The sequence below is a fragment of the Haemorhous mexicanus genome, chromosome 6, assembly GCF_027477595.1.
Source record: "Haemorhous mexicanus isolate bHaeMex1 chromosome 6, bHaeMex1.pri, whole genome shotgun sequence".
NCBI classification, from domain to species: domain Eukaryota; kingdom Metazoa; phylum Chordata; class Aves; order Passeriformes; family Fringillidae; genus Haemorhous; species Haemorhous mexicanus.
This window is the reverse complement of record NC_082346.1, coordinates 62,541,943-62,569,275: the sequence shown is the minus strand read 5'-3', so window position 1 is coordinate 62,569,275 and position 27,333 is coordinate 62,541,943. Positions and strand designations below refer to the sequence as shown.

The 27,333-nt window shown below is 41.3% G+C and overlaps 1 protein-coding gene across 1 annotated transcript in view; it reads left to right on the top strand.

Moving 5' to 3' along the window:
* Positions 1-27,333, top strand: part of PELI2 (pellino E3 ubiquitin protein ligase family member 2) — a 68,230-nt gene that overhangs the window by 22,065 nt on the left and 18,832 nt on the right. The window contains exon 2 of the mRNA XM_059850577.1: positions 3,111-3,240. Within this exon, the coding sequence (XP_059706560.1) occupies positions 3,111-3,240 (130 nt within the window). The remainder of the gene's footprint in view (positions 1-3,110; positions 3,241-27,333) is intronic.

Genomic DNA, 27,333 nt, shown 5'->3' with positions numbered 1-27,333 from the left:
GTGAGCAGGGTGCTCTCAGAAATGATTGTTCTGTTGCTGTGAAATAGATTTTTTCCTAGTTTGTCTATTAGCTGGAAATAACATTTGTTCCAGGGTTTTTGGTAGGTGAAGGAGAGTTGCAGCTGTAGCTTCTTTTGGCCTCCTTGTGAAGCAAAAAGTTATGTGCTGATGTGCTGGTCCCTAAGCTGATCCTGGAGCAATTGGAAGAGTGCAGAGGAAAAGGGAAATGGCTCCTGCTTGTGAAGTGGCTTTGTGAGAGGAAGTGTTTGGTGATGGGGAATTTGTGTCCTCAATCCATGTCCCTTCTCCATAGGGGATTCCATCCTGTTGCTGCTCAGAGGGAGGTGCTTGGTGCTGGCCCAGGCTCTGCTCAGTGGAAGAGCAGAGAGCGATGGCGAGGAGAGGGCAGGGTGGGTTTTGTTGTAGTTCTTTGTGCCTGTGCTTAGAAAAGCTGACTCAGCAAGGTGTGGGCAGCTATTCCTCCTCCAGGGTGCTGAATCCAGCTGTGTCCTGTGGGCCAGCTCCTCTTGGGAAGGAAGGCAGGGACAGGCAAGGCAGTGGAGCTGCTCAGGAGCAGAGCATGGAAGGTGGGAGGGAGCTGCCATGGCTGGCAGGATCCCAGGGCACCACTGCCAGGTCACTGGGCATGGATGGAGCTTGCTCAGGGGTTGGAAGCAAAGGTGTGGCTGCAGTGCCATGGGGAGGGTTATTTTCTGGGGAACAACTTGAGAGGCCTGGCCTAGGAAAAATGAAGGTGTCTGCTGGTTGTGGAAAGAGGCAACTTCTCACACCCTCCTCTTTTTTTTTTTTTTTTTCCCTTTTAAAATATGTCTATGTCCCTAGGAATTGTCCCAGCTCTTTCTCCCACTGTTGGATCAAAATCAAACTTGAGGGTCTATAATTGAAGCATAACAAATCATAAACTACCACTCAGCTCCTCCTGCCCTTTGTAGAAATGGGCATAAGGAAAACCTTCCTGAGAATTTATCAGTGCAAATTAGGAGGAATGAGTTCAGTTTGCTTGTATTTCCTTCCTATTTGAAGACTCCAAGAGGTTTTTTAACTTTGAGCTTCTTTATTTATGTATTTCAAAAGTAATTAAACCCCACAGAGACCTGAAATGAAATAGAGTGGGCTTCCCCAGTTGAAATTGTGTTCTGAAAATGAAGGGAAAACCTCCCCAAATAATAAAACCCCACTTGCCTGGTTTTAACTTCCAGTGGAACTGCTTTAATTCAGTACTGTTGTAATTCAGCAGTTACACAAGTATAAGAAAAATCCATAATTACAGGATATAAAGCTGGCAATGGTAATCTATAGTAGTTATATATTATTTCTGAGGGAATTGTTACTTTTTTAGGTTTCCAGATAAAAATACTTGTAGAAAGAATGTTGTCTTCAACAAGTTAAAACTTGCTGGCATATTCCTGGTAGTAGTGTCTTTGAAAGAAAGCATGTGCATATGCCCAGAGAGATTCAAGTGCAGAATCAAAAAACTCCCATTTGAAGTGCTGGTGTTTAAGCTGCCTGTGGAACATTTTGATGTATCATTCTAGAGATTGGTCTCTTGTGATGAGGATCCACAGGCTGCACTTCTCTGGAGTAGAGTTAATAACAAATTTCCAAGGTGCAGGTAGGCCTGGCATGAAATAATAGTGATTTACTCCTGTTGGTTTTGTGCTGTATTAGGGAATCTTTAATATTCCAGAAAGACCCAGTAGTCTTCCCTGTGAAAATGGGAGTGAGAGGACAGGTTCAGCTGGAAGTCTCTCAGCTCTCTGTGGCTTTAGCATCATGTATTAAATGTGCATTTTTTAAATAACTGGGTTTTAAGTTCTAGAGCAGTGAGATTTGAGGTAATTTTTATCTTAAATGTGTTCTGGCTTGTGCTCAGTCATTCAGCAGTCCTGCCTTTGGGATTCCTAGAAGGGTAGGAGGCTCTCCAAGTGCATTCTCCTGTTACACAAATATACAGGATGTAATATTTCTATCATTATCATTACATACACAGGATGTAATGATAAAAAAAAATAATATTCTGGGTTTTTGCATTGCTGCCTCTTTCCTTTTCATATTCTTTTTCTGCCTGCAGTGTTAACCTGTAATCATAAAGATAGTAGGAGTGGGATACATGAGATCAGTGTAGGACAGACCTCACCAGTAAGACAGAAGAGATTTATCAGTGGAATAACCCAGATCTGTAGTTTCTTGGGAAAAGTCTGAAATCTCTGAGGATCAGGAATGGAAGATTCAGTAAAGTCCTGAAAGCTCTTGCAGCTGAGAGCTGGCAGGGATGGTGTGAAAAGCCTCTACCTGTCCTAAATCTTGGGGGTGAGGTGAATTCTGTGCTTGTGCGCTGCAAAGAAATTTCCAGTTGATCCCTTCCCTGGGGAAGGAGCTCTGTCCCCCTGAGGCTTCAGACTTCTCTGAATAATTAATCCATTGGGTCTGTGTCCTCAGGGAGAGATGAAAGAACTGTCAGGGGCTCCTGTGTTACACCTGATACAGAAAGTCATTAGTGAGGCTTCAGATAGTCACATAAATTAAAAACACTTGCATCCTCTTTCCTTAATAATTAATAGATGAAGCCTTTAGGATTAAAGTTTTGTAAAAAAAATGGGTGAGACACAACTAGAAAAGCATTGAGTAAAATTCCTTTCTCATAGTTATACTTGCCCATAAATTACTTTGGTTTTCCATGTTGCCCCTGTTCTTCCTCCAGTCCTGCATGAGATGTGGGCAGATGGGTGGTAGGATAAAAACATTTTAGAACTCCTCACGTTCTGAAATGAAAGTGAAGGTGTAGAATTTGTTCTTCTACATTCCTTTGATTTTAGAGATGAAGAAGTGTCTCTGTGGCTGAAAAACTGAGTATTTCATTTGTAGTTAATTACCTTTTAAATGAGAATAAAATTTTAACCATTGGTAGGTAAAAAAATATTTGAATGCTCAATTCAGGAAGCAAAACTTAGCCTGTTACTTTTTTTTTTTTTATTTTGCCCCATGCATTTGATGATACCAGAATATTGTGGCCAAATTACCTCTCTCTCTCCTTTGCTGCTTTCCAGACTGGTGGTGTTTTATGCTAAACTTTTTTCCTTTATTTCCAGGTACAATGGATCCCTCCCTAATGGTGACAGGGGGCGCAGGAAAAGCAGATTTGCCCTTTATAAACGATTAAGAGCAAGTGGAGTTAAACCCAGCTCTGTCCATGTCATCTCTGCTCCTCAAACTTCAAAGGTATGTGACACTGGCAAATCCTGGTTTTTGATGATCCTGGGTGGAGAGCAGCTCAGGTATTGCTGCTGATTTACCTTGCTGCCAGTTTATTCTGTGCTTGGAGGATACTTCTGTTTAATGAAGAGGCTGCAGTGGATTTGCGTTCTGGGGTATATAGCTTTAATCCAGTTACCTGTTTAAAATAGTCTGTAAGCTCAGGTGTGAGAAAATCTGACCTTCCTGCCCCTGTTCAGAAAGCTGGCTGTCAGTGCTGGCTGTTTTATCTGAGCCATAGAGTACATGGGATAAAACCACAAAAAGTATTTTAGTTTCTTTCTCACTAGAGTGAGATTTCTTTCCTCTTCAGGGAGATAACTGACATGCTATAAAAAACGTTCTGATCCCTTTGGGCCTTTCATTTTTCTTGCTAATAATGATATTGTACAAACTTTTACCTGAAGTTGAGTGTGGGTGAAGGAGGAAGAGCAGCAAAGTTAATATATTAACACAGCAATGTATTAATGTATAGAACTGTCCAGGTCAGAATTCTGGTGGTGGAATGTATTTCAGGCTGCAAAAGCTCTTCCTATCTCTCTTCTCAAAGCCTTTTTCTTAAAGCAAGAAGCGAGTAGAGTTTATGCTAAACTGGAGGAGGAGTTAAGTGGTGGCACTTACACAAAAGGATGGTTTGTAAGAAATGTCCTTCACTTAAATATGTCTTGGGACAGAGAGAGAAAGAACCTACACCATACTCAAAAATGTGTTTTCTGACTTGGACCAAGAGAACAAAGTTGTTTAATACATAGTATGGGATTGTTTTATTTTCCAATACACAGTATATGCCTGAACTTAGCAAAATACACAATATCAGAGCCTGTTCTCTTTGAACACAGTATAGGGCTTGCCTGCTGCAGGTAAGTGTGGAGTCTTCTGGTTTAAAAGTTACAGGAAATATTTTGCAGTGTTTTTGTTATCAAAATGAAAGCTTTTGTGAGTTAAATCTTCCTGGTGAAATCAACCTTCAGAATAGAGCTGTAGTATATGTTGGTAATTCTAGTCTGTTGCTTAAAATGTAACAAATGGGGGAAAATGTGTTTTACGTGGTGGATGAAAATATACACATGTTCTCACTGGATCTTCAGCATTTGGACTGCAGATAGTATTTCAGCATTTGAGTTGCAAAATGTTTAAATACCTGGCAGACACCACAAGGAATCTGGTTAATGTTCATCTGTGGTGTTATTGTAGTGCAGATAAAATATGTGTGCTGTACAAATTAGTGCCCTTATAAAGAAAGCAGAGGATCTGGAACATTAAAGCCTTTCCTCTGAGCATTTGAATTCAGGTAGATGTGTCAAGTTAAATGTATTTTGCACTTTCTCTGAACCCTTAGAAAAGAGCTTTTGTCTATTTGTGCTGCTGTCTGGGGCAGGGCGGGTGGATGTGTGCCAGAACAGTGGTGCAGTGGCTCTCAGTGAGTGCTCTTCCCATGCACAGAGAGGACACTTAGATTTTAAAGATGCTGTCATCAGCTTTTCTCACATCTTAGGCTGAATTGTTTTACTGAGAATTGTTTCTGCATGTAACTTGTGTAAATGCCTGAAGAAATATGGGCTAATAAAGAGTGAGCTGCTTAGTTCTTAGAAAATAATGGGCAACTTGACCTCAAAAGTTTAGTTGTGCTCTCAGTCTTTCAGTTTTGTATTTAAGAAAGATAAACCAGCAGAAACTTGTGCTGCATAGGATGTTAACAAGTTTCCTCCCTTTACATCCTTCATTTTAACTTTCCAGCTACCAGTTTTCTGTTTTGTTCTGCTTGTCTTATCACTCTAAACTGAACCTGTGAGTAAAAAGACAGGTGTAGGGCACTGATGCTTTTTGGGTGGTGGATTTAGCAGAGGAGGGAGAATCCCTGACTGCCTCCATTGGTTTTGTCTGTGACAGAGGCTTGAATAAGGTGCATGGCTGGTTTTGTGTTGATTGCATTAATGCAGCAGCTCAAGAACTGTAGCTGTCACCAGTTTTAAGTTCGTGTGTCAGCCTGAGCACTGCAATAGATGGAAAGAGGATGCTTGTCATGTTCCATTGTCCCTGCTGTGCAGGTGTCAAGGACAGCTGGAGTAGCAATGGCTTCAGTAGTAAATTTAGCCTAGCTAATTGCATATGAATCACTGCCTTTTGTTTTTTCCACTGAGCACTTGTTTTTTGCCAATCTGTCTTCTGAGGTGCTGAAGAAAATTCAGAAATATTTGGCCTTCTGAGGGTATATGGGTATTTTTAGGGGAAAAGCAGTGCATAGGGTATTAAGTCTCAAGTTTTTTCAGAGTTGTTGTAATTGTTAAAATACAGAGGAGTCTCTTCAACGTTATGCATTGGACTTTAAAACCTATATTAACTCTGTGCTTAGGCACCATTCAGTAAATTTTGTGGTTACCCCTATTTGATTTTTTCCAGCATTGTCAAAATTGTTTTTACTGTAAAACTCTTCTACTGTCCTAAGCTTGTCTGTGTGGACCTGTCTGGGATAGGGGTTTGGGGAATGGGGGACTGAGTCTTCATTAACTGAGTATGGATCTTCATCAAGATTTTGATAATCCCCTTTGCTGAATTAGAGAGTTTCTTTCAAAATCATCTAATCACAGGAGAGGCCATTCCTTGCCTCTTGATGTGGGTCTCATGATAAAGAGGAAGGTTTATCAGTCATGATAGCAGAATTTGTGAAGATCTTCCTCTGACTACCAAACTCAGAGGTGTAAGTTTACTGTTGGCTCATCATAATGTAGTTAGGGTTGGTGATTTTTATTTTCAAGCTACTGGAGCTGTTTAACAAAGTCAGAGGTCAATTGTAATGTTTATTTCATTTAGTTGAGTTGTGTTAACTATTGTTTTCATGTAGAATATTTAATGCTGTGAAACTCCAGTCACTGTCTGCTAGTGTCTGAAATGATTTCAGGATTTACTTGGGCAGAAATTCTCCAGTAAGTGCTGAACTTCAGGTGAGAGTGGGATGAAAGGTTGTCTTTAGAATAATCACCTGGGAATGATGGGATGCTGAATTGGACTTCACTGGGTTTTGGGAGGAATAAGGGAGACTTTCATAAGGGTTTTTTTGTGTTTTGGGGGTTTGTGACTTTTTTTTGGTTGGGGATAATTGTGTCTAACAGGGAAAGAGGTGTCTGAAAATGAAACTGGTTTAATACCACTGTGGAATAATATTTGAGGACACTATGTTTTTCTAGCAGATCTTAAGCAGGTCGATAATATGCTGTGGAAATAAAACTGTATGATCCCAATTCCTGCAGAGTGTGGATGTTCCTGTTCCAGTACACATCCAGTCTCTTGATTCAGTGCATCACTAAATTACCACTTTACCTTGTCCAAGCATAGGTGAACCTTCACTCCTCAGTGCTCCTCTTCGTGACCAGCCCTGGCTTCTTGCTGGGTGTTTTTAGCTGGAATTCTTTTTGTGGAACCGTGGGAGAGAACTGCCCCAGTCCCATCTGAGAGGAGTGCTGGCAGCTGGTGTGAACACTGAGCTCACTGGTGTTACTGGGAACTCTGGTCTTGGAATCCCCCATGACTTTGGCTCTGTGGGCATTTGGATTTCTCTGTTGGCTTCTGATGTTTCAGAATTATTTCCATGGGCGTGAAGTTTAGAGAAATGAAGAAGGGGCTTCATGTACATTTGAATTACCTGAAGTATGGTATTAGGAAGCAGGAATTGGTGACAGTAGCCCTCCAGGATTCCCAGGATTACTCTGGAAACATGACTGAATTTCCTTGTTACAGCTTGGATGGTAATTGAGACTTTCCAAAGTACTGAGTCAGTGGGCAGAAGAGTATAACTGCTGAGCATTGGAAGTATTCCTTTTTAACAAGGGAATGTTGGGTTTTCCTAAGTGATTGCATGTGTATAGTGACTCCAGAAAAGATTCCAAATGCCTTTTGAATTGCTGAGGACTTGAAAAACTCCACTTTTAAAACCTCTTTATGGCGGTGTGTCTTGGTATTTATTATGTCTGCCTTTCTTAGGATCAAAGTTTTCCTTTGGTAACCTGTGGTAGATAAAGGCAACCTATTTTCTCCCCTATGAAATTACTATTTCAAGCTGACTGAGGAAGATCTCTCTTGACTTCCAAGTCCAATTACCTGCCGAGTTGGCTTCTGCTTTGTGCTATCACAACAGCAGCTTGGATAGTCACTGGCTGGGTTCCTGCAGCTCTAATCAAGTTTCCTGCTGCTGCTGGAGAAGAACAAAACACAGCCATACGAATAATTATTAGGTCGGGGAGAGCTGCAATTTGTGCTTTGAGTGACGAGAGAAAATGAAAGTATAGGATTCTTGTGATTAGTTATCTACTGTAGATATTGCATCTGCTTTGACGTCCTTTGAATTGGGAGTAAAAAGGCCACAAATCCTTTTGGCACTGACAGCTTTTTGGTGTTCATGCTGAATGAGAGCTGTAGAGCTCAGCTGCTGTCAGGAGGATGCTGTGTCTGTCAGTGGCTTCTCTCTTTCCTGTTGGGCTTATTTATGGTCTAATCAGTTCATGGAGCACTAATTTGTTCTGAAGTAACTTAATCGCATAGGTGTCTCAAGAGCCCTGGCTTGTGCAGAAGCAGCTTTTTCTTGGCTCATCAGACTGAGTCTGCTTGAATAATAGTTTCCTTGGTGTAATGTCCTTTTCTTCTATTAAATGAGCATCATCTTAACCTGCTAACTCCCAACCCCTGTGCCCTTGCAAATATCAGGGAATGGTGGGGCAGGAGAAGATGGTTACACCAGTTTCACTGGTAGGGCTGAATAAATAACAACCCGTACTTGGTTTGAAACCCTCCCTCCTGAGCTTTTGGGTCTGTGTCAGAGGTTTTGGAAAATCATTTTATAGTGTTTTCTAACAAAACCCAGATGTTTAGTGAAGGAAGGGGAATTAAAAATTGCTGAGGTCTACAACAATTATTTTTTTATGACTTAACGTTGCTTTTTGTTTTCATGCTCTCCCTTCAGAGGATAAAAAAAAGATCAAAAAATGCTTTCCTTGTAAACTCTCTTTAAACTACATCTGCTCTAAATCAATATTTTAGAGCAGATTCTACTTGAATGTGGTGCCCTTTGAAAGCAGAGGAAGATGCAGGGATCACCAGGCTGGTGTCAGGAAACTGGGGAACATTTCATTTCCCCATACGCTTCCCTTGGCTTCCCGCAGGGAGCCAGGCTGTGGGAGCACTGCTGTGCAGGACCTGTCACTTTGCAGCTTCCTTGACCATGTCAGAAATAACCTGGGGGGTTTGGGCTTTGTGAGAATGCAGAACCAGGGAAAGGAGAGGCTGCATCTCAGCTGAGGTTTAAATGCTGTAGTGTAAGGTCAGATACTGCAAATCCTGCTGCCCGTCATGGAATGTCCTGGATTTCTTTATGCCACGGGAAAAATGATGAGCAGGATTGTACTGGAGATGGCAGAGCCACTTGTTTCACTGGAAGATGAACATTTCACAGCTTGAGCTTAATGTAGCATAACTTGTTTAAAGCTGTCTTGTTCCAGTTTGACTGGTTCCTGCATGCTTCCCCACCATTCCCCAGAATTTAGAGTGGAAATTTTGGACCACCTGCTGTAGTGGTGAAGCTCTGTCCTGTTTCATGTTTATTCTGTTTGGACTCTCAATTGGCTAGAATGAACCTGATCTTAGAATTACATGTCTCCTGAGAGCTGGGCTGCTCTGAGCTTCCTAAAGGTCAGGAAAACTCCCCAGGCTGGTGTGGCTCAAATGAAGCTGGATGGCCTGAGCACAGTATTTCTGCCTGTGTGCTGGTACTGTCTTTGGGACTTGTTGGGGATAACTCACCCTGCAAGCTGGCAGCACTGAGGGAGATTCTCTTTGGATTATTAAAGTGGTGGGGATCTTCTGTGGTTTTCAGGGGTTGGGTGGACTGTAGCACAGCTGGGAACAGCCTGAATGACTGCAGAGCCTTGAATACAACTGTGAGAGCCTGGGACTGTCAGCAGCTGTAATACAGGGATTCCTCTTCTCTGTAAAGGTTGTTTCATGCTCAGAAGAAAGTGCCATGGCAAAGGGAAAGTGCAGCTGATGATGGATATGCTTTTCCTGTTATCTCAAACTAAATTGTCTTAAATGGATGGAACACTGTGTTTTGGAAAAGTCAGGTAGTGTGTACTCAATCAGAGTATGGAATTGCTCTCCTGGAACAGGGGAGTTGGAACTGCATCAAAGAGGAGATGAGACTTCTCTGCTCCAAGGCTTTGTTGAAAGGGGCAATTATTTTGAAAATACAGAAAGCAATTGAAGCATCATGGGCCAACAGCAACTTTCCAAAGAAACAAACAGCTGCTACTCCTGTTTTACAAATTAGAAAATACTTGTTTTCCAGAGTGCTTAGAGATTTTGTTGATGGAAAGAACAAAATCTAAATATTTCTCTTCTTGGGAGTCTCTTATGACTCCATCTGTAAAGTGAGTAATGTTAGCTGTTTGCCAAGAGAAGAACTAAGAGGGGTGACTCTCTTGTGACATTCAAAGATTCCTCTTTCTACTTTGTAGGTCTCTTGTCTGAGACATGTTTATGCTTTCTTTTGGGTGTAGATTTACTTTGTTTTGAGATCCTGCTGGTTTGCTCCTATTCAACACCAAAGACCTCACAAATATTTTAGGAGAAAGCAGGGAGTACTTTATCTGGATAATCTCTTTAGAAGGGATGTATCCCCAGCAAAGTGCTTATTGGCTGGATGCTCCAAGCCCTTCAGCTCTGCTTGCAGAAATTCTCTGGCAGTCATAAAGCAATCCAGAATTCTTCAGCACTGTGGCTTTGCTTCTACAAGATCATTATCTGTTTTTTTTTTTTTTGATCATCCCTGAGGTGTCCTTCCATGAAAACAAACGAGTCCAGCCACTGGACCTACATCAGAGCTTGTACTTAGGTGACCTCTGTGTCAGACTGAGTGTGTTCTGTACAGACTTGCCTTGAAATTCTGCATGTCTCTTGTCCACAGTGATTCTGCCAGTTCTTCAAGAAGTTCTGGACTCTGCAGATGCCTGCTGTGAGATAATGCTTGTGATAATCTATACTTTGGGCTTCTAATTTCAGTAGCAGCAGATGCCTATCGCTTTGACTTGAGGAAGCTCATTAAAGGCCCAGCACTCTCAGCTTGCTCTGTTCAGTCTTCCCCCAGCTCTGAGAGATCTCCCTTCCACTGAGTTCACCACAGCCAGGGAGTGATGGATGCTTTCTTCTCTGCTTTTTGGTACCAGGGAGGAGTATCACTCCCTGGCCACCTGAAAAACTCTGGGCTTGGTGCACCAAGCTGAGGATTGCACATTTCTTGGGACTCTCACTCTGGGGACTATGGCCTGAGAACAAGGCCAGTGTCCGAGCAGGGATCTGTCTCAAACTGGGGTCATCCTGAATTGTTGCCCTCTCAGCCTTGGATGTTGACAACAACTACCACTTTTGTGGTCCCAGAGATTTTCCTGGGAAGTTCTTGTAAGTTTAAGATACTGAGAGACACGTTCCTTTCTCTTTTGCCCTAACCCAGGATAAGAAAAGGGGAAGCAAGTACAGGTTTGATTTCTGTATATTTAATTTTCTTTCATGAAGCTCATGTGGCCAAAGAAGCTCTGTTTCCAGGGCCTGTAGCTGCACAAATCTGTTTCTCCTCCCAGACTTCACAACTGATCGAAGGCTTGGATGACAAAGCACTCCCAGTTTGCAGCTTGGAAAACTCTTGTGTCTAAACCAATTCTGTTCAGTGTTGGTCAGGGGTGTTCTTGAGCAGGGGAATCTGAAAAGAATGTGGAACTTCCCTGGTGAGATAAACCACATTTTATATTTGCACTACAGCAATGCAGATTTCTAGGTTTTATTGCTAACCTCAAAGCCCAGGGAAGTTTAACAGAGAAGATGCTTTGTTTTGAAGTATCAGATGACCTCTGAAAATCAGGGCTTCAAGGGACCAGAGCATACACATTTACACCCTGGTGACCAGGGAATTTCTGAACCTGTAGCAGCTTGCTTGTTCTCCAGGTCTCTGGAAAATTCAGTGGAAGCTGTTCTTTGAGTAGTGAGTTAGAACCTCTGAGGATCAGAGCTTCTGCTCCCTTCCCCAGACAATACTCTTCCTGACAGTGCTGCTGCTGTTTCTTTCAGCTTTATTTCAAAATGAGTCCAGAATGAGTCTGAAATATTCTGCATGAGTCCAGAATTCCAGAAGAGGCAATTAAAGAAATCATATTTACAGAAGGTGAGGCAGAGGTGCTTTTTTGTGCTTGAGGTTTTTAAAGAGTTTGTGATTATTACTAAAGCAGAACTTCTTCTGTTCTTCATAAATGCAAATAAAATTGTGCAAATGATCAAGAAACCCTTCAGTGGTTATGGACTGATTTCTGTAGTTTGTACCTTTGAGGCAGTGGATTTAAATATACAGGCCTAACTAGTTTTGAATTTTCTGCAGAGGTTTGGAGGGAATGTTGAATAGGACAGTGAGAGCAAATGCAAAAAAGCTGGAAGGGGTCTGAAAGAAATTTTGGAGAGGCTTTGTGGATTACTTTTGACTTGTAGCCTTCCTATAATGGCATTTACAATTATAAACTTTGGACAAGAGGCTACAGTGTAAAACATGCAGAAGTTTTTCCTTTTCTCTGTTATCTCTACATTAGCATTTGGTTTTCCACACCCTCTGTCTCTTCTTCAGCTTACCAAAAAGTAAATGCTGAAGGTCAGGAATGAGGCAGTGCCTTGGTGGTCCAGGTGTAAGGCAGGGAGGAAAAGCTGACCTTGCTTCAGCATGGTCAGCTGCTCCCAGATTGTTCCCAAGGAAAAGCTGGCCTTGGAAAGCTGGATTGTGAAACTTGCAATAAAGCACATAAAGTGTTCTCCCTAACTCATCCCTCCTCCTCCTCCAAGCTTTCTTGAATCTTTGTTTGGTGTTTTGTCACAAAAATTGACTCTGCTGCTACTTGAGTATAATAAATAAACTGCAGAAGTCAAAACAAAATGTTTGCAATTTTGTTCGAGAGACAGCCCATGTTGAATGTCTTAAAATATCCCTGTGTTATGATCTTGCCTGTTACTGGAAACGCTCTCTCCAACTCTCCTTTTCTTTGGTTAAAAATACCTTGGTTATTTAATGATGTCTCTTGGTATCTTTGCATTCTGGTAGCAAATACTGCTGGGCTTGAAAGTATCACTGTGCCATTATGTGATGCATATAAAAACAAGGCTCTTTCTGAGGAACCTTTTTTCATCTCCAGATGAAGATGCACTTGCTAAATTTAGAGGTAGGGCTCTGATTTTTCTCTGACTGCTGAGAAATTCTGTGTAGGAATCCTCTGATTAAAATTGAGCAATAATGCTAAATAAAAATCTATATGTGCATTCCAAACACAGCATGCCAAGGGAGAACACCATCATACAGTGTGGCTCTGTGAATGCACTGAGGTTTTACCAGGCTGAAGTAATAATTGGTTTTTACTTGGTGGCAGTGAGTTACCTCATTTAGCCTTAAAAACACTAAACCACTTTGAAACAGGAGTGTGGAGGCACCTTCCTCAGTCAAAGGCTTTGGTGGCTTCAAACACATCTGTGAAAAGGAGAAGATTTTGAAATGTAACAACTGATGCTTCTGCTTCAGGTTGGGCTGGGGCTATGCAAAGGCTCAGAGGTGATAGTTGCCTCCACAAATGGATGTTGTAAGAGTTTCCATGGAACTGTAATCCATTCTGTTCAGTGTTTACCAGGCAATGTTTATCTGCAGCACTGGTGGTGGAGCAGTAATGTGAACTGGAATTATTTCTGATAAAGAGTCTTGCTCCCAGCTCAAGGGTAACAATCCTGCCTACATTTATTCTGAATAATGCACTTTGCATTAGGCAAAACCCCACAGCAATGCTCAAGGTCCAGCAGTGGAATCCATCCATCCCTGTGGCAGCCCAGTGGAGAAAGCAGTGTCAGGGTCATGGAGGCTGAGGCTGGAGCCTGTGTTGGAACATTTGCTCTGGGTGGGAAGATGCTGAAGGCGTGGCTGGGCAGGTTTGGGCTCTGCAGGCTCAGGGGGGGCTCAGCTGAGCAGCACGTGCTGCTGTAGAGCACATGGATTAGGTCAAGGCTGCAGTGACTCAGCTGTGTCCACAAGGCCATACCAATTTTGGTCTCTTAGTTGCTGATACAAGCCTGGCTGAAGGTCACTCCAGAAGGAACTGTAGCCAGTTTGTGTACATGGGATATTTGACAGCTTGGAATCCATTGTCCTTCAGTCATTTTTCTGCCAAAACCTTGAGTGTCTGCAGAGTCATTTTCTGAACTCCAGCCAAGATTTTGGTGCTCTCTGTTTTGAAGTCAAGGAAGTTGTTCTCAAGGAAATGTCATATCCAGAATCATTTGTTAATTGTGCATAGGCTGTCTTTTAGCAGTACTTTCCCAGCTTTCCCTTGCCAGCTTGTGAAATGTGTTGCCAGCACCAGTAGAAGTTCATAAATCACAGAATCTGTGTATCTAATCAGCCTGTCCAGTGTTCCAGGATTATCTCAGTCTTGTGTTTCTCAGGTTTGATGAACAGGAAGAAGAGAGCACTTAGGACACTTGTTACAGGTACATGATGTCTCCTCTTTATCACTTACACAACTTTTTCCTGTTGTGTATCAATGTGTATTTGAAGAACAGTGAAGATAAAAAGGAGATTTTCTTTGAAACAGGAGTCCTCCTCATTCAAATATTATGTATTCCCTGTCTCCAGACTGGTAAAAGCTTGCACATTTATTTGCCATGATGGTTTGCTGTTTATGTGCTTTCTTTATTTTGTTTTTCTTTGTTTGTTTATGCTTGAATCTAGATACAGTGTTCCTCTTATTACTGAAATAGATGAGCAGTGTTAAAGAAGAATTATTGGGAGGGAGAATGTAATTTACAATTATAATTCTTTGTCATGAAGCATTCACTACTTTTAAATCTATTTATTTAGTGCCTGCTAACTATAGGCAGTATGATGATGATTGAATGCTTTTTCATGCAGGCTCATGGAGACTTGAAGTGGAATAAGATTCACCTTTGGAATTCACTGAGATAACTTTGTCAACAGCAAGAAATTGCATGCAAAGTGGAAAGGCCAAGAATGTGCTGAATGTTTTGGCATCATCAGTACTGTATTAATCTAATTTCTGATTGTGCCTTGCTGTACTAGTTCTCTATTAATAGCTTCTTATACCAAAAGTATGTTTTGCTCTACACTGGGGGAAAACACCTTGCCTTGAAAGTAGGGGCTGTGGTTCTATTAAAGTGCTTTTGGCAGAAACTAAGATTAATACCAGTCTGAGGCAGGTTGTGTCTCCTTGTCAAGTGGCAGATGGGTTGGTTGTCTGTGTAAACAGTGAGACTTGCTCTCTGATGTGGTGTTCTTGCTGCAAAATTGTTGGGCTGGGACTTAATTCCAACTTTACCAGGATTTTAAAGCATCAAAAATTGGGGCTGAAGGGGTTGAATTGAGCTCTTTGATAATAGACAGAAGAATCTGGTTGTGGAAGGATGTATAGTATGAACTTCTTATGAGAGGATGACATTTAATGTGGAAATCAACTGACACTGAAACTTGTGCTTTGTCTTCTTCCCCTTATGCATCACCTCCTCTGCATCTTATAAATGCAGACACAATACAGAGTGTAAAGAAGAAATAGACTTCATGGATTGGTTTGTAAGCCTGGGTTAAAGTCCTGCAGTTATTTTCCTTCCCATCAAACCTCTCCTCTCCTGTCTCCTGCCACTGACCTGTCCTGTGCTGCTCCTTTGTCCCTGGGAAGTGAGGGACACCAGGAGTTTAGATGCTGGATTTTGCTTTTTCTGGTTGGCCTAGCAGTGAGATGCCTTTGAGCTTTTTAGGAAAACATTGCTGAACATTTTCTTTTTGGAAAGAAAAATGTTAAAACTGTACTCCTGGGGCTTTAAAAGGGAATTTTCCTTCTCATTTTGCATTTAATATATAAAACATGTATACACTGTGCTTAGCACTCACTACTGGTGTAGAGCCTTGCTCCTACTGGAATACACATCAAGTAAAAATAGGCTGGTATGCTCAGGAATTGTGAGATTTGATGTGTCCCAGTTTTCCTTTGTGACAACACTTGAACTGTGTTGGTCTGTCACTCCATGTTGGTAATATTTTGATTTTTATTTCTTTTCTCTTGAGCTGGCAAAAGGAGAACCTTGTTTTTGCCATAACGAGTTTCTTTGCTGGTCTCTGAACACAAATTGCAGCAGTGCACCAGCAGAATGGTGGGGATGTCTTGACAGGGTGTTCCATACAATATTATGCTATATTCCATATAATATTAGAGCCAGAAAAGATTTTTAATAATCTAAAAATACAAAACTACAAATCTACCTCTTCATCATTTGTTTTGAATGCCTGTGTTCATGAAAGTAGTTCAGAGCCCTGATGGTTCTGGCTTAAATCCTGAAATCTTCACTGAGTCCTAGGATTGAATTTTCATGAATAAACAGATCTGAACTTTGGAAAGCAGGAAATGATAGGATTTTGTTGCATTGCTGTTTTTTCACCTTTCTGTAAAGGGGAATCCTGGCCTGAGAGACATGATTCTGTAATTAGAATATTAGTTACACTAGATCACCTCTTTCAGCTTTACTGAAAATCCGTGCTTTTCACGCTTTGCTAAGTGAGATGCCCAGAGACAAGCACTAAAAATTACATGTTACACTTCAAACTCTTCCTCTGTCTTGATATTTTCCTTGGTACTGAGGCCTTTTGCTGCTGAAGGGGAAAAATGTAGGATACATGCTGTTCTTTCATAGTTCTCATTTCCTCAAAACTATGATTATTTTCCTGAAGCCAGTTTGAGCAGAAAGTGTCAGTCATGGTTCTGTGTGTCTGGTGGCACAACACTGATGTGTCATCTCCTGGTGTCACAAATAAATGAATATTTCCAGGTCAGGACAGAATTTCAGCTCATTTCTCCCGGAGTGTTTGCACTGTAGAAGCCTCATAGTAACAACTCAGCTTTTTTTTTCCTCCAGGAGGAATGTCTGCCTTTTGTTCTTACAATTCATTGTTCTTTTCTGAATGCCTTCCCCATGAGTGCCGTGTGGGTTTTTTTGTTTGTTTTTCGCTAAAACTGAAAATCTTGAATTAATTTGTGAAATGATGTTTGAACTTCCTAACAGAAGTTAGTCAGGTTGATGTGCAGTGAGACAAAGCTGCAATTATCTCTATTTTTGTACTCCCAAGGGGCTTCATTACAGCAGCTCCTCTCTCCCTGCTGCCGTGTCCTGGCAAGGTGAGGTTCAGGATTCAACAGACTCAACAAATTATTATTTTCTGTGTGTGTGTAGTATTTCATCCCTGCTGATGGAACATTTAACTGGGGGTTTGTTTCTAGTTTTTTTTTCTTGCTGTTGTTGTAGTAATGGGAGAATTTGTGCGAGTTCAGACAGACTTTGTATTATTGAATACTTGTCTGGTAGTTGTCTTGGTTTGTAAAGCCAGGTGTGTGCTAAGGAAGGCAGGAGCCTCCCCTGAAATGGAAAATGGAAACCCCCTCCCTCTGAATTGTTCTAATTCTGAAATTAAGGGGCTCTCAGGGAAAGATATGGGAGCAGGAATAACAGTTCTTTACTAGGGAAGAAAATAAAAATAAAATAAACAATGCAGTGATACCAACACTGCCAGAGTGAGAGCAGCAGCTGACCCCCTGTGTGTCAGGGTGGTGGCACAGTCCCATCCCTGGGGGGCTCAGGGTGGTGGCACAGTCCCATCCCAGGGTGGCTCAGGGTGGTGGCACAGTCCCATCCCAGGGAGCTCAGGGTGGTGGCACAGTCCCATCCCAGGGGGGCTCAGGGTGGTGGCACAGTCCCATCCCAGGGGGCTCAGGGTGGTGGCACAGTCCCATCCCAGGGAGGCTCAGGGTGGGGGCACAGTCCCATCCCAGGGGGGCTCAGCCCTCCTGCAGTGCCAGCTGTGGTTCTGCTGGAGCAGGGATCCTGCACAAGGGGGGAGTTTTCCTCTGCAGCTCCAGGGCTGCTGGAGATGGGCCTGCTCTCCCTCTGGGAATGCAGGGCAGCAGAAAGCTGCTCCTCTGGGAATGCAGTGGGCAAAGGCTGCTGGGCTGTTCCCAGGGCAGATTGGATCCAGGTAGGAATGCTTGGCTCCTGCCCTGGGCGGAGCATCTCCCCATGGGATGGTGGAATTTGATCAGCCCTGCAGGGACACTCAGTGGCCATGGACAGCAGAGATCTCCTGGAGGGAGGGTTGGCTGTGGCAGAGATAAAGAAAACTGCCCCATGAACAGAAGATTAGTGCCCCACAGATGGGAATAGAATACACACCCCAGTTCCAGCCTAAGGCAGTAGTGATGTGGCAGAAGTATTGACAGTTCTGCTGCATCAGCTCCTCCACTGCTGTCAGCCAAAGACAGGGACACTTCAGCCCCAGAATGGCTTTAAACTGCTCTGTTTCTAGTATTGCTTAATGCAATTTGACTGGCACATAATGCTCTAACTCTTAAAGCCTCTAACAACAATTTCATGATGGACTAGTGTGGGTTTAAGCAGGCTTTCCTGAAGTTTTAGATTTGCTGATCCAACCCTGAGGGCAAGTACTTAATACTTCAGACCCTCCAGACTGTAAGTTACACTTCATAGTTAACATTTCCTTCTTCAGGTAGTGCTTTGTCTTTTCATAACACTTAAACCTCCTTTAATTTGACAATTTTATCTATCAAAGCTGAGGCTTGAGTGATAGCATGAAACTGTAATAAGAATACATTTGGTTACAGACACAAAAACTGTCTTACATTTATACTTTCCTCTGCAGAAAATTGTCTCTGTTGTTCACCTGTTGTTTCAAGACACTTTAAATCTTTTTTTTTTTTAAACAAGTAAATGCTTTTTTGGCTCATATATTTTAGTGGCACATAGTTCTCTTTTCATAGTGATATCTTTACCAGCATTTAAGTATTGAGTGCAAATCAGGGGAACTGAATATTTTTTTCATGCATTTATAACTCCTTGTAAAGGGAATGTCTATAATATTTTGAAAAGAATGTACTTAAGTAGCTACCTGCAATTCACAGAGCTCTCTGCCTGGAAAGTGAGCTTTAGCTATTGTTCAATATTTATTTTTAGAAATTGTGGTAATGTGGAGAGGTCTATTCAAAATATTTTACTTAAAAGAGAAGATGTCAATATATAGATTGCAGATCCTGGCTTTCTCAGATGCTCTCAGCCAGGAGAGGGGGGAAAAAAGTACAAAAACCATTGAAAGTTAAATGCTCTGGTGTTGTGCATTATTTTGTTGCATTTCAATGGAAGATGGATTATATGAGGGATGACCCCAGCAGGTCAGGGTGGGATTTGTCACTGGGGTTGAAGACAAGGTACAGTACCCAGGTGAACAGTCTGTGGTAAGCAGTAAATGGGAAAAACTCATTTAGCCAGCTCTAGTCCCAAAAATTCCTTGCCTGCCTACATCATAATGTGAGGAATCTGACATTTCTGTGACTTGCTGGGTGTAAATGAGATGTTGGTATACTAAAAGACACTTTGAGAAAGTGTATGAGGATGCAGTAAAGAGGAATTCTAAACTGTTTATCCTCGTGTTCATGAGGGAGGGATCAGTTCCTCATCCTTTTGGGTTAGATTGGTTCCCTTTTCTGTAATGAGGCATTCTCTGAGTTGGCTGGGAGCAGGAGAGAGCCTGGCTGTGCCTTTCCCAAAGCTTGCACAGCACCTCCCTGCTGCCTTTTCATCCCTCTGCACACATTTTCTCCCTGTGTTTGGGGAAAACAGCAGAACAGCAGGTGTCTGTTCACGGCAGGGTTAGAAGGTGAGTCCTGGTTTATTGAGGACTTCCTAGAAATACCATTTTCTAAATGAGTGTGTTCCCAAGGATCCTAAGTGGCTAAAGAGAGAGGGAGAGAGCACCTGCTGGCTTGGTAATTGATTGCTGGAGTGAGAACAGTGGGGAATTCCTGAAGAGCTTTAATGGTCCTCTAAGAGCTGGAAAAGGATAAGGAGAGAGCAGGTCCCTGTGCAGGATGGGAATAGGGCTCCACTGAACACAGGAATGGAAAGTCAAAAAGAGAGAAATGGAAAGGAGCTTTAGGTGATATTATCTTCACTGTTATCAGCTGGCTATTAATTAATTTAAATCCCAGTAAATTATTTGTGAAATTGGAATTCCTGAGCTGGTTATTAATGGGATTCCGTAGTAGTAAGTAATTTTCCAACATTAAATGCATCACATGAAAGAAAACCTTTGAAAAACAACAAAGAAAATGCCAAATAACAAACCCCATAAATTTCATGTGATAAAACTGGTGGCAGTTCAAGTGTTAGAAGGGTAAATAAAATGAAACAGCTGCATGGAGTTCTTGCCCATTTAAAAATGGGCTTTTTAAAAAACCACATTAGCTAGAATTAACTATAACCAAAATACTAGCAAAGTGAAATATTTGGAGGATTTCAGTATCAGCCTGTGGGTATTGTAACAGGGGCTGTGCCTTGGAAATGAGAGTTGTCTCCAGCTGGTAAAAATGTAATTCTGTAAAAATGGGTTCCTGGAGTGGGATGAGCAGGGAATTGTGGAATTGAAGAGTCTGTGTTGATGAGGCTGCTTTATCCAGTACAGATCTGCTGTCAGGTGTTCAGAAGGATTCTGAAATACTGGAGAGGATTCAAACAGGAGTAGCAAAACTGATTTGAAGGAGGGAATGGAGAGACTGTGCCTGGTATAGCAGCAAATGAAAACTGGCAGCTGAAATGAGCTATTGCACAAGTTACTCACCACAACTGCCCGAGAAACCTGGCACAAAGTGCCTCAGTTTGATTCTGAACTCCAGCAGCTGCCTAGGAATTTCCACATGCTGCTGTATGAAAACTGATTGCTTTGAAGAAATCTGGTTTTCTTTTAATTTAATGTATTTTACACTTCATTGATGAAATCAAATCAGCATGAAGCAGATTGACATATTTTAGCCAAACGTGATGCACTTACACCAGTGTGGGGGACAACAGGGTGACTTTGGAAAATAGCTGGTAGGGGGAAAATTTAACCTGATTAGGTAATTCTGTTTAAAAATCTAAATTATAATTTCTTAGAGCTCTTTTGGAGAAAATATTAAGTGTGCAAAAGTATTTGGTTATTCTGAAGCAGGTGTTCACTGTTGTCTTTAGGGTCTCAGTGCAGGGTGGAGTGAGTTGTATCCCAGTAACTGCAGGGTTTTGAAAATGATGGAAAATGTTCCTGTGTGTTGTAGTAGGCAGTGTTTGGAATGGGAGGGTAATGGCTGTTGTAAAAATAAATTAGGGCTGTTTGTCAGTAAGTGCTAAAATGGAACCTTTTTTTTTTTTCAAAGGTGTAGAAAATGATGATGCTTGTAGTGAAAGTCTCTGTGTGCATAATGTGGGGAAAAAACAAACCTGGGAAGCATTAGTGTGGGAAGATGAAAGGAAGATCCCATCTTTAGAGCCCATATGTGATTTGTAGCTCCAGCTCTGTCTGCAGAGACATCAGGGAAGGGGGTGAGAGCCCTGAGCCTTGATGGATGCAGGGAAACCCTCACAGCTCTTGGGGCCTTTTGTTCCTGATGCTTCATTAGGCAAAGCAGATGTGAGATTTAAGGGATTATTTGCTACTCTTGCAGAGGCTCAACAACAAAATCCAATACCAAAAGACCTCAAACTCGAGTTTCTGTTTCATCTGGGGAATTGTAAATTTGGAATGATGCTGTATAAAGTGTGAAATGTAGTTTATAATCAACCACAAATTTTGGTTTATGGCTTCTGTGCCATCATTTAAAGTCCCTGTTATCCACACTCCCTGACCTGACTTAACAGTCAGAGGGCAAATCTTCTGAGAGGAAATAACTTTACATCAGTTACCACATACAGAAATGAAAAGGTCAGAATGAGATACTGTAATGAAAGGTGTTCTGAATTACCTATTACTTGTAATAGCTGTATTAATAATAATAGTAGAGGTTGAGAGAGCAGGATGGGTTAATGTAGCTGAATAAAACACCTTTTAGGTGTGAAATATTTTCTACACATTACCTTGCTTGTTAAAGAACACATGCCATTATCCCAGAGATTTAATAAAACATTGGAAGGTCAATGCAAAAATGAATGTTTTGATAGGAGAAGATACACTGAGACAGAGGTAGTTGGAAGTCATGCTGCAAGTGGGGAGTGCATTCAGTTATTGAGACACTCCAACCTCTCCTTCAATGTTTATGGAACCCCAGAGAGGTTTGCTGCAGTTTTCTGACAGTAATTCTTTAAGTGAAGCCAACTATAGGTGTACAATTTGTAGGTTAAAAGAATTTTTGTGTTGGCACTGCACTCTGTGGTCTGCATTTCTGCAGCATTGCTGTGCTATTAAGTTCTTGTTTTTAAGGATCAGTGAATCTGTACCAGCTTGCTGGGTGGTTGTTAGAAAAATGGATAATTTTTCTTTTCAGTTATAATTATATTAAATGTGAATTTAAATATCCTCTTCATTTATATTGACTTTGAAGAGATTATCTTTTTGGATTTCCATTTATTATATTTGCTCTAAAAATATGTAAGCCCTTAATTATTTTTTTTTTAATCTGGCATTTGATCTGGATTGCCATTTTCATCTGTTGTCTTTAATTAGGCTTCCTGCTGGGTTTTGTAGCTTTACAGTTCATACCTTGTGAAAGAATCAATTGATTTCAGTGCAGATTCCCACGGTTACTATTCTTAAATTGCTTTCTTAGCTCAGCAGAATGGTGGCAGAGTTCTTGCAATTTGATCTTCACAGCCACTGCTGTTTATTTTAAAAAGCAGATTACTCATGATTTTTCTACAGCCTGCATGAGATGATTTGATAATTTATTTGTAGGCAGTGTTTGCTCCAAGGAGTCACCAGAGCTGCTTCTTAATTCACTCATCCACAGTGTCTTGGGGCTTCCTTTGGATGCCATCCAGATATTCCAGAAGTGCACAGGAATGTGACTAAAATTCCACCCAAAGCATGTGATTTCAGTGTTTTTAATTATATATATATATATGAATATATAGATGTTTTTCAAATCGTGTAACAGCTGTCAGTAGGTGTTTAGTCAAGGGACTGTAAAGGGCAGGTAGGTCTGGAGATGGAGGTTTCTGCAGAGGAAAGGGACAGGGGAAATGATTTAAATGATTCTGGGATTTATGGGACAGCTCTCTGGAAATTCAAAATGGGGTTGTTGGCAGAGGGTTGCAGAAGGGAAACTTTCTTCTTATCTCCAGCATAAAAATGATGGGTGAGTAAGCAGTGATCTCTTGAGCTGTGTGTGAAATGTGTAATGGCTGTTCCAAGTCCTGCTCTCAGTAAACCTATAAAATTGTGGATAGTGAAGTGGTTTGAAACATGTCAAATACTTCTCTTAAAGCTCTCAGGAACATGTGTGTACATTCATGATTTTTTCTTAAATTAACCAATAGTACTGAACACATTTATCATCTTTATAATGGGCAGCCTAATAGTGCTGTGTGCTAAATACCCTTAACTGGCATGAGATTGGGATTCAGAACTCTGCCAGGAGAGGAATCAACACAGCAAAGATTTTCCTTCCTCCTTGCTAAAACCTAGCTCAAACAACTGATTTAAGAAATCAAGTAGTTTAAGACACCAAATCAAAACCATGCTTTAAATCACTTAATACTGGAAAACACAATTAATTTTTATGTCAAGAACTTCTACCCAGGCATGCTGAGGGGGGAAAAAAGGGTCCTTGAAGTGCTTTTTGCTGCATGTAATTTCATAAACCTGTTCTCCACATAAATGTGGGCTGCTTTATCCTAGGAAGCACTGGATATTCTATAACCCTAATTAAAACTGTGCCTTATTAACACTGTGGGCCTGCTAAGTGCATTGTGTCATTATTTAAGACTGTTAATCAGTGTTTGTTTCATTCACTATAAAGCCCCAAATCCCACCTGCCACTGGGAAAATTGTATTTTTCATAGAATTAGTGACATATCCCATAGTTTTGCTCCTGCAACACTAGATTTGTGCTCTACCTCATTATTTTAAATAAAAAAAATGTAAAAGTATAATTTTAAATATTATAATCTTTCTGTCTGTGTGTGCGTGTTCAGATAATTTGGGTCTTATTACTAAAGATACATCTGGGAAAAAAGTGTTAATATGGGATGGAGTTGTGCCTCACTTGTGTCTGAGCCAGCCTGTTTTGGAGAGGGGCAAAGCAGGTCATATCAGTGCTGAAATCATGTTGTGTGAAGTGCAGAGCTTCTGATGAGCTGTTCTCTTATCTGACATTACATATGAATAGAAAGCAAGTTGCCTGTAAAGCTTGCTTTAAATTTTAATAAACTGTAGAAAAGATAAGTGGTAATTTCCTGATGTGGATGCATCTAGTAGAGCCTGCTAAACCCAAATTCCAGGATCATAAATTTTAAAATGAATCTTTGTGGCTTGAATTTTTAAGCTGGCATGATAGATTTAAATTTTAGGGAAATAAATTTCCCTTCCTCTCCTCTGTCTGTATCAATCTCACTGAAAAACGACAGAAGATTCAAATTTGAGAACACAATGAAAATAACAGGAAGGGAGAGCAATAGAGGCCACTAATCCTCTAATTACTTTCTCTGAACACTGGGAATTGGGCTGCAGAATATCCTTCAGTACAATCTAGAGTAAGCTAAATTTATTCCATTCCAAAGCTGTAAAGGGAAGGATTTTGCTACCAACTCAGAATAGTAATGGGCTGTGGTGGTCTTTATCTGATGGGAGAGAAGCAGATGTGGCTGCTCTGTGAACAGCCTGTCTGCAGGTTGGGATTTTTCCTGCCTCTTAATTGCCCTGTGCTCACCCTTTCACACCCTGGGGTTTGAAATGGAGCTAAACAATTCCATGATTTTATAAACCATGGGGCAGAGCCCTCTGCTCTGGTCATGGGGGCTGAGGATGGGGCACATTTACAACAGAATTCACAGAATGGTCAGGTTGGAAGAGACCTTAAAGATCATCAAGTCCAACCCAGCCTCAACAGCTCAACTAAACCCTGGCACTGAGTGCCACATCCAGTCTGTTTTAAACACACCCAGGGATGGTGACCCCACCACCTCCCTGGGCAGACAATTTCCAGAACTTTATCACCCCCTTTCTGTAAAAAACTTCTTCCTAATATCCAGCCTGTATTAGGAAGTGACTGTGTTGGGTTCTCCTATAAATTCCTTTTGGCTGCACACTGCTGTCAGAGCTGTTTAGTGGCAGATGTGACCTGTGTTTTGGCTCAAGTGCTCTCAGCCAGTTCTTTTGTGCTTGGCTTGCTTTGCTCACTAGTGTGCTGTTGGTATTGATATTTTCCCCAATCCCTCATTCCACACTGAAGTTCAATAAACACACAGAGATGCTGAAGTTAAATATGTGGCTTTCAGCTGAACCTCCCTCTGCTGGTGTTGCTTGTGTTTTGTGCACCTTGCTGGTGTCTTGGATAAATTCTGGAGTAATACTCAGGGACAAAACCTTCTGGGATAAATGAATCCTAAATTTGGTTGTGAGGACTTTGTTGTGGTTCTGGTGAGTGACTGAATATGGGATTTGCTTTCTCACAGTGTTTCTCAGTTTGCAGGGTGAGGAGGCAGTGCTGGTCCCACATCCTCCAGAGCCCTGACACCTCCTGGCTGCTGAGATGGTCTTTTTTCTCTTCCCTTGTATAATTTAGAAAGGTTTGGGAATCGGGGCCAGCCTTGTTTTGAGTTTGGCACAGATTCAGACAGCACCAAAGGGGTTTGCAGTCACTTATGTTTTGGAATGAGCTTTGCAACTGCACATGTGGAGAGGAAAGCTCCTTGCTTCCCACTTGGTAGCAACTTGATTTTTCAACTCCAGTGCAGCACGTAAATCAGGGTTTAATTCTGACTGCTGTTTAATGTATTATCTTGTTGACTTAAATCACTTAAGTAGCTCAGCTAAACACAGTTCAGAGTGAGTGTGTGTTTTTAAATACACTAAGTTGTGTGTAAGGAATGTGAGTAAGCTCTGAACTTTGCCCAGGAAGATGGTTGGTAATGTGTATAAATGAGAACTGGAAAGGTTACAAACACTGTGTTCACTGTGCACTTGTAGGGCTGAAGAAACCCAAAATGAATTTTATTTTCCCACATGCAAGATGTGGGCTGTTAACTTGTTAGTGAACTGAGAGGTCAGATCATCCCTTTTATCCCTGTAGGAGCCAGATCCTACAGATTTACCTGGTTTGTGCCTTCTGCCCCCAGAAATCCCTTGCAATAAGGGTACTCTGTTTGAAAAAATGGGCTTAACATACTTTTGCCCAGAGCTACTGTCAAGTTTGCCCAACTTGGTTCAAGCACCAGTTGAACTATTCTACAGGATATTTTTTTATTATTGAAAGTCTCCACAGAGGAAATTGCCACAAAGTCCAATTTGCTATGGCTTGTTGCAGTTCCTGCAGCAATACCATACCAGTAAGAAAGAACCTGATTGCTTTTGGGTTTGTTTTGGCAGAGTGTTTTCTATCAGGACAATATTCCATAGTGTGATTTCTAGAAAGCAGCTTCTCTCCCTTGATGGGCTCTATAAAATCTAACTGCTTTCTAGAAGCACTGAGTGGCTTTTTGGCAAGATGAATTTGCTCCCCCCCCCTTGAGAGAGTTTTGTTCAGCTGCTTAACAGGTCTGTTAAGGTAACTGTCTGGAGAGTCTTTGGCTGTCTTAATGTAAAACTGACTCATGTCAGATGCAGTTTATGGATTCTGGGAGCTGTGGAATGATCTGCAGTTTCTCCTGGGGTTATTGTGTGCTCTCCTTGGCAGGCAGGCACAGCTTGGTGCTCAGGGGTGCTTTGATTCACGGAAGCATTCACTGCTGATGAGCCAAGAGTACAAATCTTTCAGGCTATGGATTGATAGAAGCCCTTGAGGGGACTTTATCACTATATTTCTTTTTCTTTTTTTTTTTTTTTTCCTTTCTTTTTTTTTTTTTTTTTTTTTTTGTCTGGCTTTTAGTTAAGGATTCTAATTTGTGGCTATTTTGTGTGCTTGGCATACCCAAATACATGAGTGTAGCCAGGCATCTGCTGCTTTTGTTCTGATGTGTATAAATGAATTGTAGACTGTTGGCACCAGAATGTTCAGTTACAAACACTGTTGCATCCTTCTCTAATTACTGATATTTTTGTGGGTGTGTCAAGAGTTTTGGGGATGTGATCCAGCTGCAGTGAAAAAATCATGTTTATGCCTTCATGTTTAAATCTATAGTCTTGTAGTCTTCCTGGAGAAATCCTACTCTTAAGAAAATAATGCCAGGAGTTTTGAAGTCAGAAGTTTTGCTTTCCAAAAAGTCACACATGAGGGATGGTCTCACTGGTGTCCAAAAAAGTATCCTAATAATTTGAGTGTAATCTGTACTGAGAGGAATATGGAAATCTAATCTGTAATACAGTGGAGCATCCCCATGTAGTCTGTAGTGATCAGTTAAGACAATGAAAAGAGAATCCCTGCTGGAATAAATAAGAAATAGTGTTACTCTTTTTTTTATTTTTTAAAGTATGGCTAAATTATTGTTGACTGCAAATATGAAAAAAATGCAAAACTTCCAAAAATCTGCATGTGACAGTTAAATAAACACCACTGAAGGTCTCCTATGAAGCAGATGAAGCTCTGCATAGGACAGTGATAAACAGAAATGTCTCCTGAGGCTCCAAAGCAGCTGAAATTGTCCTCAACACAGGATTCCCAGCAGGCAACTCTAGAGCAGCTGTGATAAAGTGTCACAGCAATGTGCAGGCACTGATGTGTCCAGAGGAGCATTCTGGATTTTGGGAAGGATGATTTATGCTTTGGGTAGTTGATGTATCTGACATTGCTGCAGTTTTGTGTGATGCCTCTGAGCTGTCTCTGGCTCTGGTCTCTTTGGGGCAGGAAATTCAGCAAACTGACTAAAGGAGGAAAAACACAGATAATTCCAAAGATGGATGAAAGATCACTTGTAATATAGTGTTACTGAGCAGAAGAAAATGGAAGGAGAGAAGAAAGATCTTAAGGGCTGGAAAAGTGAAAAGGTGAGATTGGGACGAGTATGATTCATAGGTTGGTTCTGTAAAGTATT